Source organism: Electrona antarctica (assembly GCF_951216825.1).
Source record: "Electrona antarctica genome assembly, chromosome: 24".
In the NCBI taxonomy this organism is placed as follows: domain Eukaryota; kingdom Metazoa; phylum Chordata; class Actinopteri; order Myctophiformes; family Myctophidae; genus Electrona; species Electrona antarctica.
The window spans coordinates 2,173,633-2,193,632 of record NC_136803.1 but is presented as its reverse complement, the minus strand read 5'-3'; the positions used below and the strand labels follow the sequence as shown (position 1 = coordinate 2,193,632).

At 44.1% G+C, this 20,000-nt stretch overlaps 2 protein-coding genes across 2 annotated transcripts in view; both read left to right on the top strand.

Annotated features, from left to right (window-relative positions):
- LOC306916877 (dedicator of cytokinesis protein 9-like) overlaps positions 1 to 1,501 on the top strand; it is a gene marked incomplete at both ends in the record, with an annotated part of 149,899 nt that extends 148,398 nt beyond the window's left edge. Inside the window, one exon of the mRNA XM_079494962.1 lies at positions 1,379 to 1,501. Coding sequence (XP_079351088.1) covers positions 1,379 to 1,501 — 123 coding nt within the window. The remainder of the gene's footprint in view (positions 1 to 1,378) is intronic.
- Positions 1,502 to 17,939: 16,438 nt separating this feature from the next.
- The window catches only part of LOC306917172 (solute carrier family 15 member 1-like), a gene marked incomplete at its 5' end in the record, with an annotated part of 43,825 nt that continues 41,764 nt past the window's right edge, over positions 17,940 to 20,000 (top strand). Inside the window, 3 exons of the mRNA XM_079495305.1 lie at positions 17,940 to 17,946; positions 19,279 to 19,304; positions 19,803 to 19,887. Of these exons, the coding sequence (XP_079351431.1) occupies positions 17,940 to 17,946; positions 19,279 to 19,304; positions 19,803 to 19,887 (118 nt within the window). The remainder of the gene's footprint in view (positions 17,947 to 19,278; positions 19,305 to 19,802; positions 19,888 to 20,000) is intronic.

Genomic DNA, 20,000 nt, shown 5'->3' with positions numbered 1-20,000 from the left:
TCTGCCATTATGCACGAACAGGTAACGCTATAGAGAGCTGTCCGCCATTATGCACGAACAGGTAACGCTACAGAGAGCTGTCTGCCATTATGCACGAACAGGTAACGCTATACAGAGCTGTCTGCCATTATGCACGAACAGGTAACGCTATACAGAGCTGTCTGCCATTATGCACGAACAGGTAACGCTATAGAGAGCTCAAGAGAGTCCAAAAGGATATCACTGGAGAAAAAAGGTCCTTGCGGTCTTGTTTCCATTCCAAGTTTGAGAACCACAGCACACTAAACGGAACAGAGCCTTAATTGGTATCATCGGTAACACCTGAAGCCCCGAAGTAGGAATAGTTATTGCATTTATAGCACATTGAGTTTGAAACACTTTCCTTTCATTACGGCATTTATTGTAAAGATCTATGTACTAGACACCACTCGTCGAACATCTAGGCCAGGGGTTCTCAACCCTAATGATTATATCTGTTTTCAGTATTTATTTATGGTGTATTGTCTCTATTATTAAGGTTATTGTAGCAGTCAATTTATATTGCGGGGGTCCCGAGACGTTGCCAAAGCATTTTCGGGGGTCCCCGGCCAAAAACGTTGAGAACCCCTGATCTAGGCGAGCGCGTCATGCAAACCCAGAGAGCTACTAACAACCTGCTTCCTCAGGCAAGAATCTTAACCCTCTGCTTTTTCAGTGATTCTCTTATTTTGGTGCATAGGCTAATAAATGTTAACGGCATACGGGAACACGTCCTCTGCTCTCCTTCTGAACATTATGTCACTAACCATCCTCTCGTCTCCTCCCGTCTCTCTGCTGACCTGGACAGATCGGATGGTAAAGCCGCTTTTTTCATTTTTGTGTTGCTGTTAAATAAAGTCTATGCAAATCCTAACGTAATGTCTATGTTGATAAGAAATGTGTGTTCCTCCTACTGTGCAATTTCCACTTTGTATGCAAAATGTCATGCTACTGTATATATGTACAATTTTGCAGTAAATATTGAGGCAAATATTATACTTTTATTCCACTACAGTTATTAAATTGTTTTTACTAGTTACTAGTTACTTTGTAGATTTTGATTATTACCCACTATACACATTTCGACCATTTGAAAATAGACGATCTGCTTGTAGATCGGCTATTTTCAAAACATTTATACATCCCATTGAAATGGGACATTCTGCATAATGAGTACTTTCTACTTTTGGTACTTCAAGTACACCTTTGATGTCAATACATCCTTTGCACTTTTACTCTACTTTTACTCAAGTCCATTTTGAATTCCGAAACTTTTACTTGTAACAGAGTAGCTCTATAATATTGCAGTATTGATATTTTTACTCAAGTACTTTTTCCACCGTCTGCTGTTGTCCTCCAGATCAACCCTGTGGACGACGGCTCCAGGACAACGCTGTCGGACTCCGTGGGTATTTTTAACGCCATCAGCGGCACGCCAACCAGCGCCAACAACGCACACGCCGGCTCCACCACCATCCTCTGACCCTGGAACGTTCACCCCCGTCGGGTCACAGCCGGCCGGGCGCCATAGACATAAATATATAAAGGCTAGATGGACGCAAGGCGGAGTCTCCGGGGTCGGTTCACTGGCGGCCATCTTGCTACAGTCCTATCGTTCACTGGCGGCCGTCTTGCTACAGTCCTATCCTTCACTGGCGGCCATCTTGCTACAGTCCTATCCTTCACTGGCGGCCATCTTGCTACAGTCCTATCCTTCACTGGCGGCCATCTTGCTACAGTCCTATCCTTCACTGGCGGCCATCTTGCTACAGTCCTACAGTACAGTATGTTCTATGGCAGCTCAAACCAAAAATACTCATAAATCGCTCAAATCTTGACAGATTTACAAACGGTTTGGTTTATCACAAACGTTATCAACGTGTCTATGATTCAGGACGCTTATCTGCTTAATGTTAATGAACGTCATATAAAAGCATATAATTATGCTGACGTCTCTGGCGTTTATAACAAACCAAACCGTTTAGAAATTGAGCAAGTTATGGTTATTTAAAAAAAGAAAAATTAGACACAATGTTATGAATGGTTATTTAAAAAGTACATGCCCCATAGACACAATGTTATGAGTGGTTATTTTAAAAGTATGTGCCCCATAGACACAATGTTATGAGTGGTTATTTAAAAAGTATGTGCCCCATAGACACAATGTTATGAGTGGTTATTTAAAAAGTACATGCCCCATAGACACAATGTTATGAGTGGTTATTTAAAAAGTATGTGCCCCATAGACACAATGTTATGAGTGGTTATTTAAAACGTACATGCCCCATAGACACAATGTTATGAGTGGTTATTTAAAAAGCATGTGCCCCATAGACACAATGTTATGAGTGGTTATTTAAAAAGTACATGCCCCATAGACACAATGTTATGAGTGGTTATTTAAAAGGTACATGCCCCATAGACACAATGTTATGAGTGGTTATTTAAAAAGTACATGCCCCATAGACACAATGTTATGAGTGGTTATTTAAAAAGTACATGCCCCATAGACACAATGTTATGAATGGTTATTTAAAAACTACATGCTGACCCATAGACACAATGTTATGAGTGGTTATTTAAAAACTACATGCTGACCCATAGACACAATGTTATGAGTGGTTATTTAAAAACTACATGCTGACCCATAGACACAATGTTATGAGTGGTTATTTAAAAACTACATGCTGACCCATAGATACAATGTTATGAGTGGTTATTTAAAAACTACATGCTGACCCATAGACACAATGTTATGTGCGAGCGAGCTGGACTGGAGCAAGATGGCCGCCACGTAGCGACGTCGCTCCCCATTGGCCAGCAGCAGCACGGGGCGAGCCATCTATAGCCTCTCTTATATATATATCTATCTATGACGGACACGGCCCCGCCTCCTCCCTTACCACCGCCGGCTGTGATTGGTTAATGGACGTGCCAGTCAAAATCAGGGACGTGCAGAGAGTGTTAGAGAGTCAGGGGCTGAAATCCCGTAAGAGGCACTTTTGGACAAAAATAGCGAAAATAGCAGATCTACAAGCTCACTGCGACGCGTTGAGAGCTTGTAGATCAGCTATTTTCGGCGCGCAACCCAGCACTCTTTAGCTAGTGGAGATGCAGGTGTACGACATTGGATTTCTAAACAAATTTGTTCAACGCAAAATGCTGTGTTCAAGTTCAGGAGACTGAATGCTGCATGCCTTCCGGTATGGCATGGAAAGGAGAGGGAGGGCAAGTGCATCTCTTTCACCATGTAGTAAATGCTGCATTCGTGGTCTGGAGAGGGCAGTCGTTTTACAGACTGGTAAAAGGGCAGGTGCCGAAGCCCCCTTTTGATGTCTATGTGTGCACGTCTCCCTGGTCAAAATGGGTGTGCAGCACGCGTGACTGCACCACATTCTAGGTATTGTGACAATAAGTGAAGCTGTCTTATAATAAGTGAAGCTGTCTTATAATAAGTGAAGCTGTCTTATAATAAGTGAAGCTGTCTTATAATAAGTGAAGCTAGTCTTATAATAAGTGAAGCTGTCTTATAATAAGTGAAGCTGTCTTATAATAAGTGAAGCTGTCTTATAATAAGTGAAGCTGTCTTATAATGAAGCTGTCTTATAATAAGTGAAGCTGTCTTATAATAAGTGAAGCCGTCTTATAATAAGTGAAGCCGTCTTATAATAAGTGAAGCTGTCTTATAATAAGTGAAGCTGTCTTATAATAAGTGAAGCTGTCTTATAATAAGTGAAGCCGTGTCTTATAATAAGTGAAGCTGTCTTATAATAAGTGAAGCCGTGTCTTATAATAAGTGAAGCTGTCTTATAATAAGTGAAGCCGTCTTATAATAAGTGAAGCTGTCTTATAATAAGTGAAGCTGTCTTATAATAAGTGAAGCCGTCTTATAATAAGTGAAGCTGTCTTATAATAAGTGAAGCCGTGTCTTATAATAAGTGAAGCTGTCTTATAATAAGTGAAGCTGTCTTATAATAAGTGAAGCTGTCTTATAATAAGTGAAGCTGTCTTCTAATAAGTGAAGCTAGTCTTATAATAAGTGAAGCTGTCTTATAATAAGTGAAGCCGTCTTATAATAAGTGAAGCTGTCTTATAATAAGTGAAGCTGTCTTATAATAAGTGAAGCCATGTCTTATAATAAGTGAAGCTGTCTTATAATAAGTGAAGCCGTCTTATAATAAGTGAAGCCGTCTTATAATAAGTGAAGCTGTCTTATAATAAGTGAAGCCGTCTTATAATAAGTGAAGCCGTCTTATAATAAGTGAAGCCGTCTTATAATAAGTGAAGCTGTCTTATAATAAGTGAAGCCGTCTTATAATAAGTGAAGCCGTCTTATAATAAGTGAAGCCGTCTTATAATAAGTGAAGCCGTCTTATAATAAGTGAAGCCGTCTTATAATAAGTGAAGCCGTCTTCTAATAAGTGAAGCTAGTCTTATAATAAGTGAAGCCGTCTTATAATAAGTGAAGCTGTCTTATAATAAGTGAAGCTGTCTTATAATAAGTGAAGCCGTGTCTTATAATAAGTGAAGCTGTCTTATAATAAGTGAAGCCGTCTTATAATAAGTGAAGCCGTCTTATAATAAGTGAAGCTGTCTTATAATAAGTGAAGCCGTCTTATAATAAGTGAAGCCGTCTTATAATAAGTGAAGCCGTCTTATAATAAGTGAAGCTGTCTTATAATAAGTGAAGCCGTCTTATAATAAGTGAAGCCGTCTTATAATAAGTGAAGCTGTCTTATAATAAGTGAAGCTGTCTTATAATAAGTGAAGCTGTCTTATAATAAGTGAAGCTGTCTTATAATAAGTGAAGCTGTCTTATAATAAGTGAAGCTGTCTTATAATAAGTGAAGCTGTCTTACGGACGGACGGCGTTTAGCCTTTGTTGGTTCCTCTCTTCTTCTTTCCGTACATTCCATGCTCTTCGAAACGGTTGGAAAATAAATGTGACGCTCAAGCTCAACCCCCGAACCCCCCCCCCCCCCCCCCCCCGCCCGCGCGCGCACACACACACACACACACACACACACAGCCTCTGCGCCGGTAGCTTTAGTTTATAGCGATCTTGTTTCCTATGGAGACTCTGTCTAGTGAATCCTTTTGACCAGTCAGTGGTTTTCAACCCTTTTCACAATAAAAGGGCCCATTTGTTAATTCGGCATGTGAGCCACGGACCTAACCTGACTCCTCCTCCTGCTCCCATCTGGTCCCTCTCGGGGCAGAGACCATGTACTCCGGACCATTTCTGACCGGAGAGATATGCGACCGTATGCGGCCGCTAGAGGCGGGATCAACGCGATACTATACTGGTGACGTATTGAAGCGCTGCCACTGCAGTGCAAATGTAAACGCAACCTAACAGGACTACAACTCTAATGTAAACGCAACCTAACAGGACTACAACTCTAATGTAAACGCAACCTAACAGGACTACAACTCTAATGTAAACGCAACCTAACAGGACTACAACTCTAATGTAAACGCAACCTAACAGGACTACAACTCAAATGTAAACGCAACCTAACAGGACTACAACTCTAATGTAAACGCAACCTAACAGGACTACAACTCTAATGTAAACACAACCTAACAGGACTACAACTCTAATGTAAACGCAACCTAACAGGACTACAACTCTAATGTAAACACAACCTAACAGGACTACAACTCTAATGTAAACGCAACCTAACAGGACTACAACTCTAATGTAAACGCAACCTAACAGGACTACAACTCTAATGTAAACGCAACCTAACAGGACTACAACTCTAATGTAAACGCAACCTAACAGGACTACAACTCTAATGTAAACGCAACCTAACAGGACTACAACTCTAATGTAAACGCAACCTAACAGGACTACAACTCTAATGTAAACGCAACCTAACAGGACTACAACTCTAATGTAAACACAACCTAACAGGACTACAACTCTAATGTAAACGCAACCTAACAGGACTACAACTCTAATGTAAACACAACCTAACAGGACTACAACTCGAAATTATTGTGGAGATATCAGATTGTTGTCCCGCTGCTTCCGGTTCATCGTTTCTGCTTGAGAGAGACCAGATCCAGGCAGGAGGCACCCTGGGCAAGACCTACACTGAAAAGACTATCAGCGGAAGTGGCGGAAGTGTTGCGTGTAAGATAACTACGTCACGCGGTGCGGCTGTGTTTACTAGTCCCCACCCAATGATCATTTCAGCGGGAATACATTTTCGGGAACACAACGCTGCGATTGGTCAAAAAACGTTAACTTCCGGGGGCCTTTCGATAGCTTCTCTGCCTTAGGTTGTGACCAGGCTCTTCTTTTTCGCAGTTAAGTGAGCCTGGGACCGAGGCTAGGTAGGAGGAGGGAACGATGTGAACTCAATATTGCCAGTTTGCTCAATATCTGGCAGAGTCAGGTTACCACGGACCACCATTTGATGAGATTTAGGGCCCTATTTTCATCAAAACCCTTATCCCTAAATGTCTTTGCCTTTTTTTTTACTACCGTAAAAATATTTTTGAAAAACCAAAAATACCAATATTTTTTGGTATTTTGAAAAACACATTACAATTGTTCAACTAGGCGAGCTACATGAACACGCTGTGAGCTTATAGATCGGCTATTTGAACTATTCAAAAATGTTTCTCAAAATAGTAAAAAAAAAGGCAAAGAAGTTTAGGGATTAAGGGTTTAGCACTGATTTAAATAGGGCCCCTAGCCTCTCAGAACCAAAACTTAAAAAGAATATTCTGTTGTCGTTGGATATGATTTTATCCACAATTCCATGCTGTATTAGGAGAGACACCAGGCAAACGTTGATAATTGTGTAGACTTCTTGCAAATTAAGTAATGCCGGGTCCATTTGGTTACCAACTCTCCTTCACTTAGCTGTCCAATAATACAGGCACGACGTTCCAACGCTTGTTTTTCAGACCCAGCTGCAACTACGCTCGTCGCCAGTTAGTTTGTTTCGGTCTGCTTATAGGGCTGCTGCAGCAGGATGTCAGAATATAAACCTAATCAATCATACGTGTGTGTGCATGACTGACTAACTAAGCTCCACCCGCCCGGCCGAAGCTCCCCCGTATGGCAAAACAAACTGGCCTGGTTCTGGTTTATAACGTTTAGAGCAGTCCCGCCCCCTACAAGGACCCAGGAAATAATTCCCCGTTCATTTTCCCCATAGACGTTTCAAAAAGTATTTATTTAACCCATTTTGACCTGAGATCAGATTCTAAAAATGTCTTCTACATCCTGACAGTTTTCTGAAAAAGCTATGTTTCTATGTCAGTCGTTCTTCGATAGTGGCGCGCTATGAGCTTGTAGATCTGCTATTTTTCAATAGCTAAAGCATAACATAATGCTAACACCAAAAGGGGTTCCTGCCCAAAATGAGAATGAAAAAAGACCTTTTACACCGCGGACAAAGCCAACTCTTGTCGTGACAAATCATGACAAGTACAAACACATTTTTTTTTGGGCCGAACTAATAATTAGAAAGAAGAAAAAATCCAGGTTACAACACCTTTTTTGTTGTTTTTCTTCTTTGTAATTTTTTGTTCGGCCCAAAATATTGTTGTCATGATTTGTCACGACTCGAGTTGGCTTTGTCCGCGGCGTAAACATCTTTAAATATATACTTTTTGACTTTGGGGGAAAATGAACGGGGAATTCACTTCTGGGTCTCTTGTCGTCATGAAAGGGGGCGGGACTGCGACGCTCTATAGGGTCGCGTTCATTTACAGTATTTTGTTACAAGATTGTTACATGAACCTTTATGGTGTTGAAAAGAGAATGGCACTACTAGTCTGTAAAACATGCATACCTGCATAATATTCCTCAGCTGAAGCGCAGTACGTTTCTCATCTCATTGTTTTGCAATAGAAACATTAGTGCAGATTCATCAGCGGATTCGACCGTTATCTCTGTATTGAATAGGCGAACTCATCCGTTATCAGCACCTTCGAATAGGGCCAATATGGCCATACTGGCATACTCACCCTTGGCTGAACATAGCCTGGTCAAGGTTTCCCCCTGGTGGACGTGTCATTTCCAACTGTTGTCGGTGCATGGAAACTAGGGGCTACTAATATATACTATTTTCTGCCTATCGGGACGTAAGTCGGACGGTGCTGAGTCGCAACGCTCGGCACGGCGACTCGCTCTGCTAGCGCCTCGCTCGGCGGTGCCTCACGTGGCTCAAGGCCACCAGACACGGCGCGCCTCCGTCAGGACATCAGTGATAATGACATACTGAAACAGTGAGTATGCCAGTATGGCCATATTGGCCCTATTCGAAGGTCGAACGGATGATTTCGCCTATTCAATACAGAGATAACGGTCGAATGGGGTGGATTCATTGGTTTATGTCCAGAAAAGAGCATCCGGTTTTCATCTTCTCTGCCGTCTTGGACAACAAACCCACATAATTATTATTATTATGTTTCACATTTATATTTAAAAAAAATATATATATAAAAGAAAAAGGAACTGGCCAAAGAATATATAGTTTGAAAATGTATTTTAGATGCCGAAAATATATTTTCACAATGTATTTTAGATATGGCTTTGGTCATCTCGTTTCGTATAGGTGCTGACATCGAACATCTTTTCTTCGTGAGATTTTTCCATTCTATTTTAGATCTAATAATAAAATGCCTGTTGGAGCTGATTTAATGTAAGACCAAGAAAAAACCGCAATGTTCTTACCTATTTTCTTGCTAAAGTGAAAGTGCGTGCAATATTTTTTCTACTGTAAGATTAGCCTACCTACGATATATACTGACCGCTCGGGCCAAAGACCATGACCAATACAATAGACTGTGCAATGGATGCATAGACCTATAAAGGGTCAGACAATGGGTGAGGTTTCTTTTTTTTATCCTCTTGTTTCTTTATTTGTCTGTCAAATAGATGCCTTGTTTGGTTTTTTTATTCTATATAAGTATAAATATGAAAATAGAATGCATTTTTTTATCTAATAACTGCTCTTGTACATAATGTTCTGAAACTTTTAAATAAAACCTTACTTGTAAGAAACGTGACCTTGTGATTCGTCATTTTTAGTTTATTCATCGCTGCAGCCACTCGCAAGCAGTGAGTGGCTTCCAGGTAAGTAAAGGCAATAGATTCTGTGTGGCGTTCTCCCCGTGTCCCCTATAGTGTCCCCTAGGGTAGGTACCCTCACATGTTCTCCCTGTGTCCCCTATAGTAGGTACCCTCACATGTTCTCCCCGTGTCCCCTATAGTAGGTACCCTCACATGTTCTCCCCGTGTCCCCTAGGGTAGGTACCCTCACATGTTCTCCCCGTGTCCCCTAGGGTAGGTACCCTCACATGTTCTCCCCGTGTCCCCTAGGGTAGGTACCCTCACATGTTCTCCCCGTGTCCCCTAGGGTAGGTACCCTCACATGTTCTCCCCGTGTCCCCTAGGGTAGGTACCCTCACATGTTCTCCCCGTGTCCCCTAGGGTAGGTACCCTCACATGTTCTCCCCGTGTCCCCTAGGGTAGGTACCCTCACATGTTCTCCCCGTGTCCCCTAGGGTAGGTACCCTCACATGTTCTCCCCGTGTCCCCTAGGGTAGGTACCCTCACATGTTCTCCCCGTGTCCCCTAGGGTAGGTACCCTCACATGTTCTCCCCGTGTCCCCTAGGGTAGGTACCCTCACATGTTCTCCCCGTGTCCCCTAGGGTAGGTACCCTCACATGTTATCCCCGTGTCCCCTGGGGTAGGTACCCTCACATGTTCTCCCCGTGTCCCCTAGGGTAGGTACCCTCACATGTTCTCCCCGTGTCCCCTAGGGTAGGTACCCTCACATGTTCTCCCCGTGTCCCCTAGGGTAGGTACCCCCACATGTTCTCCCCGTGTCCCCTAGGGTAGGTACCCTCACATGTTCTCCCCGTGTCCCCTAGGATAGGTACCCTCACATGTTATCCCCGTGTCCCCTGGGGTAGGTACCCTCACATGTTCTCCCCGTGTCCCCTAGGGTAGGTACCCTCACATGTTCTCCCCGTGTCCCCTAGGGTAGGTACCCCCACATGTTCTCCCCGTGTCCCCTAGGGTAGGTACCCTCACATGTTCTCCCCGTGTCCCCTAGGATAGGTACCCTCACATGTTATCCCCGTGTCCCCTGGGGTAGGTACCCTCACATGTTCTCCCCGTGTCCCCTAGGGTAGGTACCCTCACATGTTCTCCCCGTGTCCCCTAGGGTAGGTAACCTCACATGTTCTCCCCGTGTCCCCTAGGGTAGGTTCCCTCACATGTTCTCCCCGTGTCCCCTAGGGTATAGGTACCCTCACATGTTCTCCCCGTGTCCCCTAGGGTAGGTACCCTCACATGTTCTCCCCATGTCCTCTAGGGTAGGTACCCTCACATGTTCTCCCCGTGTCCCCTAGGGTAGGTACCCTCACATGTTCTCCCCGTGTCCCCTAGGGTAGATACCCTCACATGTTCTCCCCGTGTCCCCTAGGGTAGGTACCCCCACATGTTCTCCCCGTGTCCCCTAGGGTAGGTACCCTCACATGTTATCCCCGTGTCCCCTAGGGTAGGTACCCTCACATGTTCTCCCCGTGTCCCCTAGGGTATAGGTACCCTCACATGTTCTCCCTGTGTCCCCTAGGGTAGGTACCCTCACATGTTCTCCCTGTGTCCCCTAGGGTAGGTACCCTCACATGTTCTCCCCGTGTCCCCTAGGGTAGGTACCCTCACATGTTCTCCCCGTGTCCCCTAGGGTAGGTACCCTCACATGTTCTCCCTGTGTCCCCTAGGGTATAGGTACCCTCACATGTTCTCCCCGTGTCCCCTAGGGTAGGTACCCTCACATGTTCTCCCCGTGTCCTCTAGGGTAGGTACCCTCACATGTTGTCCCCTTGTCCCCTAGGGTAGGTACCCTCACATGTTCTCCCCGTGTCCCCTAGGGTAGGTACCCTCACATGTTCTCCCCGTGTCCCCTAGGGTAGGTACCCTCACATGTTCTCCCTGTGTCCCCTAGGGTAGGTACCCTCACATCTTGTCCCCTAGGGTAGGTACCCTCACATGTTCTCCCCGTGTCCCCTAGGGTAGGTTCCCTCACATGTTCTCCCCGTGTCCCCTAGGGTATAGGTACCCTCACATGTTCTCCCCGTGTCCCCTAGGGTAGGTACCCTCACATGTTCTCCCCGTGTCCTCTAGGGTAGGTACCCTCACATGTTCTCCCCGTGTCCCCTAGGGTAGGTACCCTCACATGTTCTCCCCGTGTCCCCTAGGGTAGATACCCTCACATGTTCTCCCCGTGTCCCCTAGGGTAGGTACCCCCACATGTTCTCCCCGTGTCCCCTAGGGTAGGTACCCTCACATGTTATCCCCGTGTCCCCTAGGGTAGGTACCCTCACATGTTCTCCCCGTGTCCCCTAGGGTATAGGTACCCTCACATGTTCTCCCTGTGTCCCCTAGGGTAGGTACCCTCACATGTTCTCCCTGTGTCCCCTAGGGTAGGTACCCTCACATGTTCTCCCCGTGTCCCCTAGGGTAGGTACCCTCACATGTTCTCCCCGTGTCCCCTAGGGTATAGGTACCCTCACATGTTCTCCCCGTGTCCCCTAGGGTAGGTACCCTCACATGTTCTCCCCGTGTCCCCTACGTTAGGTACCCCCACATGTTCTCCCCGTGTCCCCTATGGTACGTACCCTCACATGTTCTCCCCGTGTCCCCTAGGGTAGGTACCCTCACATGTTCTCCCCGTGTCCTCTAGGGTAGGTACCCTCACATGTTGTCCCCTTGTCCCCTAGGGTAGGTACCCTCACATGTTCTCCCCGTGTCCCCTAGGGTAGGTACCCTCACATGTTCTCCCCGTGTCCCCTAGGGTAGGTACCCTCACATGTTCTCCCTGTGTCCCCTAGGGTAGGTACCCTCACATCTTGTCCCCTAGGGTAGGTACCCTCACATGTTCTCCCCGTGTCCCCTAGGGTAGGTACCCTCACATGTTCTCCCCATGTCCCCTAGGGTAGGTACCCTCACATGTTCTCCCTGTGTCCCCTAGGGTAGGTACCCTCACATGTTCTCCCCGTGTCCCCTAGGGTAGGTACCCTCACATGTTCTCCCCGTGTCCCCTAGGGTAGGTACCCTCACATGTTCTCCCCGTGTCCCCTAGGGTAGGTACCCTCACATGTTCTCCCCATGTCCCCTAGGGTATAGGTACCCTCACATGTTCTCCCCATGTCCCCTAGGGTGTAGGTACCCTCACATGTTCTCCCCGTGTCCCCTAGGGTAGGTACCCTCACATGTTCTCCCCGTGTCCCCTAGGGTATAGGTACCCTCACATGTTCTCCCCGTGTCCCCTAGGGTAGGTACCCTCACATGTTCTCCCCGTGTCCCCTAGGGTATAGGAACCCTCACATGTTCTCCCCATGTCCCCTAGGGTATAGGTACCCTCACATGTTCTCCCCGTGTCCCCTAGGGTAGGTACCCTCGCATGTTCTCCCCGTGTCCCCTAGGGTATAGGTACCCTCACATGTTCTCCCCATGTCCCCTAGGGTAGGTACCCTCACATGTTCTCCCCGTGTCCCCTAGGGTATAGGTACCCTCACATGTTCTCCCCGTGTCCCCTAGGGTAGGTACCCTCACATGTTCTCCCCGTGTCCCCTAGGGTATAGGTACCCTCACATGTTCTCCCCGTGTCCCCTAGGGTATAGGTACCCTCACATGTTCTCCCCGTGTCCCCTAGGGTAGGTACCCTCACATGTTCTCCCCATGTCCCCTAGGGTAGGTACCCTCACATGTTCTCCCCGTGTCCCCTAGGGTAGGTACCCTCACATGTTCTCCCCGTGTCCCCTAGGGTATAGGTACCCTCACATGTTCTCCCCATGTCCCCTAGGGTGTAGGTACCCTCACATGTTCTCCCCGTGTCCCCTAGGGTAGGTACCCTCACATGTTCTCCCCGTGTCCCCTAGGGTATAGGTACCCTCACATGTTCTCCCCGTGTCCCCTAGGGTAGGTACCCTCACATGTTCTCCCCGTGTCCCCTAGGGTATAGGAACCCTCACATGTTCTCCCCATGTCCCCTAGGGTATAGGTACCCTCACATGTTCTCCCCGTGTCCCCTAGGGTAGGTACCCTCGCATGTTCTCCCCGTGTCCCCTAGGGTATAGGTACCCTCACATGTTCTCCCCATGTCCCCTAGGGTAGGTACCCTCACATGTTCTCCCCGTGTCCCCTAGGGTATAGGTACCCTCACATGTTCTCCCCGTGTCCCCTAGGGTAGGTACCCTCACATGTTCTCCCCGTGTCCCCTAGGGTATAGGTACCCTCACATGTTCTCCCCGTGTCCCCTAGGGTATAGGTACCCTCACATGTTCTCCCCGTGTCCCCTAGGGTAGGTACCCTCACATGTTCTCCCCATGTCCCCTAGGGTAGGTACCCTCACATGTTCTCCCCGTGTCCCCTAGGGTAGGTACCCTCACATGTTCTCCCCGTGTCCCCTAGGGTAGGTACCCTCGCAATGAGCATGCAGTAATCCTGGTCTCTATACTGCCTCCCCCTGGCCAGCCGGATACATAGATGTATCAACATACATCTTAGATGTATGTAGCTCTTTAAAGGACATGGAACTGAACTGTGGATGTTTGGAGATTCTGGAATCCAGTGTTTACTGCAAGATGTCGACTCTATCAGGTATTGCAACCCGAGCTCACAGAAATAGTAATAGTAAGAGAAATCTATGAAAATCTGGGAACTAAATTGTTACCAAGACATTTCTTCACCAATGTGTTTCTAAAGGTGTCTAATAACATGTACTAAAAGTTTGAAATTCAACTCCCGTGGGAAATTTGAATTATTAGCATAATATGTGACCATACCCATAACATCCTATATAAGGCAAAAAAGTCCAAATTTCATCATTCTTTAAGTAGCATGTGACATATGAAACTAGGGTGATTTCATGATTCTGAATCCATTCCAAGCATTAGTTTTGCACAAAAAACACTCCTTGGGAGGAAAACAGCCACACAAACGTGATGAGGTCAGCACATTTGGTCAAGTGGATATGGCCTAATTTAGCCCAAGGAGTGTTTTTTGTGCAAAACTAATGCTTGGAATGGATTCAGAATCATGAAAACCCCCTAGTTTCATATGTCACATGCTACTTAAAGAATGATGAAATTTTGACTTTTTTGCCTTATATAGGATGTTATGGGTATGGTCACATATTATGCTAATAATTCAAATTTCCCACGGGAGTTGAATTTCAAACTTTTAGTACATGTTATTAGACACCTTTAGAAACACATTGGTGAAGAAATTTCTTGGTAACGATTTAGTTCCCAGATTTGTCAAATACCTGATAAAATGCCCTTACTATAAGATATGTATACGGAATTGCAATTCCGTACGTATACGACTAGCAAACCCAAAAACTATGTACATATGTGACTAAATTTGACTGAGGGACTGCCATTGGATTTTTTTTAATTTTCGTTTTTTCACGTCATAGCTTCAAATTGACATATTGGTTGTTCAGTTTGGCCCACCAGTTTTGGAGATATGGCTTATAGAGTAATGTCTTGCAGAGAAACAGCGAGTTGAGAAAACAGGCTTGAAAGGTTCACTTCTGTGGTCTCTAACATTACACCTAGCTACATGTTTAAGCATTTATTTCATATTTACATGTCGATTTCAGCTCTGACACTTATTTCAGACATGCTCTAGTATGTGAAGATTCTGCCTGTGCTATAAACTCATTTTGGAAAAAAAAAAAAAAAAAGTTTTTCTCCTCTGGTGAAAAGCTGGAATTTGCGCGATGGCAGTCTCTCAGTCAAATCTGGTCACAATGACACTGAAATTCCTCCCTAATTGTAGAACATGTTGCATGGCAATGCCCCACTTGCCAAAATAAACATGGGTATGTTTATTATAAAAAAAAAAAATTTAAAGATTTGTTTTAGGCTTTTCTGCCTTTATTGATAGTATCAAGTGAAGATGGACAGGAGAGAGAAGGGGAGAGACATGCAGCAAAGGTCGTCATGAACGGGACTCGAACACGCGACGCGCTGTCAGGCCCAGAGTCTTATATGTGGCATGATGCGACCTGGACCGCTAGGCCAGCGGACGCCACAGCATATATGTTTATTACGGTGATGTTATCCAACATGAATAGTATGAAAAGCAGAGGCATATGTGGCTTCCCCGACCCCTCCATTCTTCATGACATCACATGGTTTATGGCCATAAAGACACCGAGGCTGACCTTTGACCTTTGAGAAGCACACTTAGTTTCTGTGTGTTGTGACTTTATCAGCTCTCTGACACTGTAGTCCAAGGGGTGGTCAACTGGCGGCCCGGGGGCCACATGTGGCCCCAACCTTCACTTAATGGGGCCCGCATGTTAATATCAGAATACTGATATAGTATTGATTTCAGCTGTTAGGATTCCAAACCCGCTTTAATTACTTCATGACTAGTATTAAATGACTAGTACTTAATGACTAGTTACAGTATTAAAATGTTATTGTCTTTTTGTGTCCAATGTAGTTATGTTTGTTTACAGTTCATACAGTTAACATAACTATAACTAAATGCATTTGAAATTCAATAAAAAGGTTACTTTTCAGGATTCCAATTCAAAAATAGCAAAAAAAATATTCAGGTTTTCAATTCATTCAAATATACCCAAAAAATAGCTGATCTACAAGCTCAAAACGTGTCGTATTGCGACATGTTTTGAGCTTGTAGATCGGCTATTTTTGCTACGCCAGTAATATGCACTGTGGCCCCTCTGGAGCGATTGTGGAAATATATTGGAAATATATTGGCCCTCGAAAATGATTTTTTTTATGTCATTTCAAATGCCTTTAATTATACTTGTGTTGAGCATTGAGCTACTAATTTAGACTGAAGTAATTCAAGCGGGTCATGTTTGCATGTTGTGGAATTATAAACAGCTGAAACCAATATTATATCAGTATTCTGACATTAACCTGAGGGCCACATTACGTGAAGGTGGGTGCCACGTGTGGCCCCCGGGCCGCCAGTTGCCCACCCCTGCTGTAGTCTGTCTGTCCATACAGAGGTAGGTGGAGGCGTTTCCCTGGAAGACAAGACCCTGTCACACGTTGGTTCCCAGGTAGAGTCATAAAGTAATAACTCTCTCTCACACACACACACACACACAGACGTGCACACACACACACACACGTGCACGCGTGCACACACACGCTAATGCTGTACAATCACGTGCATGCACCCACACACACAACTCATGTGTGCACACTCACCTGTGTTTACGATGCTGTGTGCCGTGAGGTCGGGATGTTAGATATTAGGTTGCAGTACGATGTAGCAAAAATACTACTAATAATAATAATAATTTAAAAATATATATATACATACTGCCTATGTAAATTGTGCAGCCTTTTAATGGAATAACCGACTCATATTCTCCCCCATGTGTGTGATAATATTATATTTAATATTAAATACCGATTTGTTTTGCATTTTTCTTTTTTCCTTTTCTTTTTTTCTCACAGAATGAAATGTTTTATGGTCATGATGATTCACCAGGATCCTGGATGTTGTCTTGATTCTAGGTTTGGAAAAGACTCGCTCACCGTATAGAAAATAGAAGTAAAACTAAAATGCAAATGACACATTAGCTTGAACAATGCCCGTCTCCAGCCGGGAGGGAGGTGTGAACAGCACGGCTTGTGGGGGAGAAAGGGTGAGGGCTCTAAGAGCGGTCCCACGGACTGAAAAAGAGCAGACATTTTAGTAGAATTATGTCTAAAATCATATTTCCAAAACGTTTCAGATGAAAAAAAAACAGAGATGGTTTGAATCGAACATTTAGAAAAAGTCATGCAAGGGGAACTTTCTCAGGACTTCATGGGCAAAGAAAATCCACTTCAAAATTTCAAAATCGGTCAGCCTGACCGCTCCGACGCGCTAGTGTTAAACTCTTTATTTTAACATGCTCAAAGTGCTCGTGCTCAAAGTGCAATTAAAAAGCAAACGTTTCGGTTCTAGGACCTTCGTCAGTGCTATATGACGAAGGTAGACCACCGCTACCGTAGTCAAGTTTGAAAGAAAAATGACGAAGAAAGGCGCAACAGTTTTCTCAGTGCTTCATTGATTCTAGGTTTAACATAATTGATATAATTAAGATTAAATTCATTAAAAATAATCGATCGGTGGAAACGGAACCGTGCACTGCGAAGCCCCTCTAGTATAAGTAAAGTGTATTCATAGAGCACCTTTCACAGACGATTACAGTCACAAAGTGCTTTAACCCATTTTGGACTGAGGCCCATTCTAAAAATGCCTTGAAAACCTGACCTAGGTTTTCTGAAAAACTTCAAATATTTATATACCAACATCAAATATTTAATTTTTTTTAAATACTACTGTACAGAACCCCAAGATGGGTTCCCGTCCAGAAGGGTTATAAGTAACACCAAAAGGGGTTCCCGCCCAGAATGGGTTAACAAAACAAAAGTAAAACAAGTCAATAGTCAATGAAACAAATCAAGAACTAAATCACTAATAAAGTAAGACAAAATAGACAAAATAGAGTTAAAATAAAGTAATTCAACATTTAACCAAGCCGGCTATGGATGCACTGCATACACGACGTCTGTGTGAGGTACACACAGTGCACGGTGGAACTGTGCACTGCGAAGCCCCTGTATGAGTGTGTGAGGTGCACAGTCCAGCATCCATGTGGCATTGTGGGAGGTCACAGTACAAGTACAAGTACGAGGCCAACCCTGGGGCTCGGCCTCAGTCCTCTACACTCTCTCTGACGGCTGTCACTGGTCTCTGGGTCCTCTACACTCTCTCTGACAGCTGTCACTGGTCTCTGGGTCCTCTACACTCTCTCTGACAGCTGTCACTCGTCCTTTTTCGCGAGGATAACGCTGAAGGAGGGACCAGGAGTTATAAGTCACAGACACAGCGACCATGGCAGGTGGGTCCCTCTCTGGAGCGCTATGGGCAGCAGACACCCTGGCTGGGATAAAAACTGAACACCACATCCATATGGACCCATAATCTGGAAATGTTATCCTGGGAATTATTCGAGTCGTTAGCATTGGGATAATTCCTCTGCCAGGCAGGATGCATGCAGTGAAGCCGGATCAAGTAGGAGTAGCCATTATGGCTTCATCTTCAATTTATATATTTTTTTAAATGAAATGATTCAACATTCGTATGAGGATAAACAGATGGTACATTTTAGGGGTTGAGATGCGGACGATTCACCTACCTCCCGATTTACCTAGGGTGCCGATTCGATTTATATTGCGATTCTTAATTATATACTGCGATTTGATTTGATATTGCGATGTATTGTGATTTTGGTTCCCAAATTACTTTTTTATTTAGTATGATTTATTTTATTATAGGCCTACTAGAACATTTGAAAACCATTCGAAACAATATAGAGTCTAGATCATGAAAAGTGCAATCATACACTTCAATGCAGCCAATTTCTGACATAATGAATGAATTAATGAATTAATTACATAAATCTCGATTCTGAACTTTCAATTTGAGCAATTCGATTTAAATATTGTGGCATTAAAATCACGACATATCCATGAATCGATCGTTTTATAGTTTACACCTGTCAGCTGAGCTATTGTTTTATAGTTTACACCCTGTCAGCTGAGCTGTTGTTTTTGCAAGTGTTGTTTAACATTGATAAACTATAGGCTTATAGTCTGTGGTAAACTATTTAGTGAAGTGTTGTTTAACATTGTTAAACTATACAGTAGGTCTATAGTCTGTGTTAAACTAAATTGTTGTTTAACATTGTTAACCCATTTTGGGCGGGAACCCCTTTTGCTTTAGCTATTGAAAAATAGCAGATCTACAAGCTCATAGTGCGCCACCGAGTGGCGCGCTACGAGCTTGTAGGTCTGCTATTTTTGAAAACTCGAAAAACATAGCTTTTTCAGAAAACTGTCAGGATGTAGGAGACCTTTTTAGAATCTGATCTCAGGTCAAAATGGGTTAAACTATAGGTCTCTAGTCTGTGGTAAACTATAAGTGAAGTGTTGTTTAACATTGTTAAACTATAGGTCTCTAGTCTATGTTAAACTAAATTGTTGTTTAACATTGTTAAACTATAGGTCTCTAGTCTGTGTTAAACTATTTAGTGAAGTGTTGTTTAACATTGTTAAACTATAGGTCTCTAGTCTGTGTTAAACTATTTAGTGAAGTGTTGTTTAACATTGTTAAACTATAGGTCTCTAGTCTGTGGTAAACTAAAGTGTTGCTCTTTGTTGTTTCCATGCAGACGAAGGGAAGAAACCCAAGAAACGGGTACGTTGTCGTCGCCTCCACAAACTGTCTGTTCTCTGTTATCTGACATTAATTACCCCCACTAGATTTTTGCTTGAAGGACAACTTGTTTTTTTTTTTTCAATCAAGGTTCATGTTATTAGAGATAGTAAAAGATGAGTGTAATTGTTTTTTTTGCTTTCTTTTGTTTTAACCATAGCCATTTTTGACAGGGGGGCTATTAGACTGTTTTTATTTTTTATACACTGTGTGCGTGCGTGCGTGCGTGCGTGCGTGCGTGCGTGCGTGCGTGCGTGCGCACTGTAACACTATTTCGTTCCTGCATTGATGGCTGTGCTGCTGCAATGTTTAGGAGTTTACATTGAAGGTTTACACTGAATAGTTGTAGAATGTATAGAGTAAAATATTAATCAAGGAAAACACCCTCATCTATCGGTCCAAGTGTCCAGTAACCGATACGACTGCTTGACATACGATAAATACGTTTCCCTTATATTGTCCACTTCTTCCTCCTCCCAGGCAACCATCTTCGGCTACCCCATCAGCATCTTCTTCATTGTGGTCAACGAGTTCTGTGAACGATTCTCCTACTATGGCATGCGAGGTGAGATTATATATATGATTAGTGAATTGTATCAATGTTGATAAGAACAATATCAAAACCCACCTTTTCAGACTGGATTTCCCTACATAACCCCCCCCCCCCCCCCCCCCCCC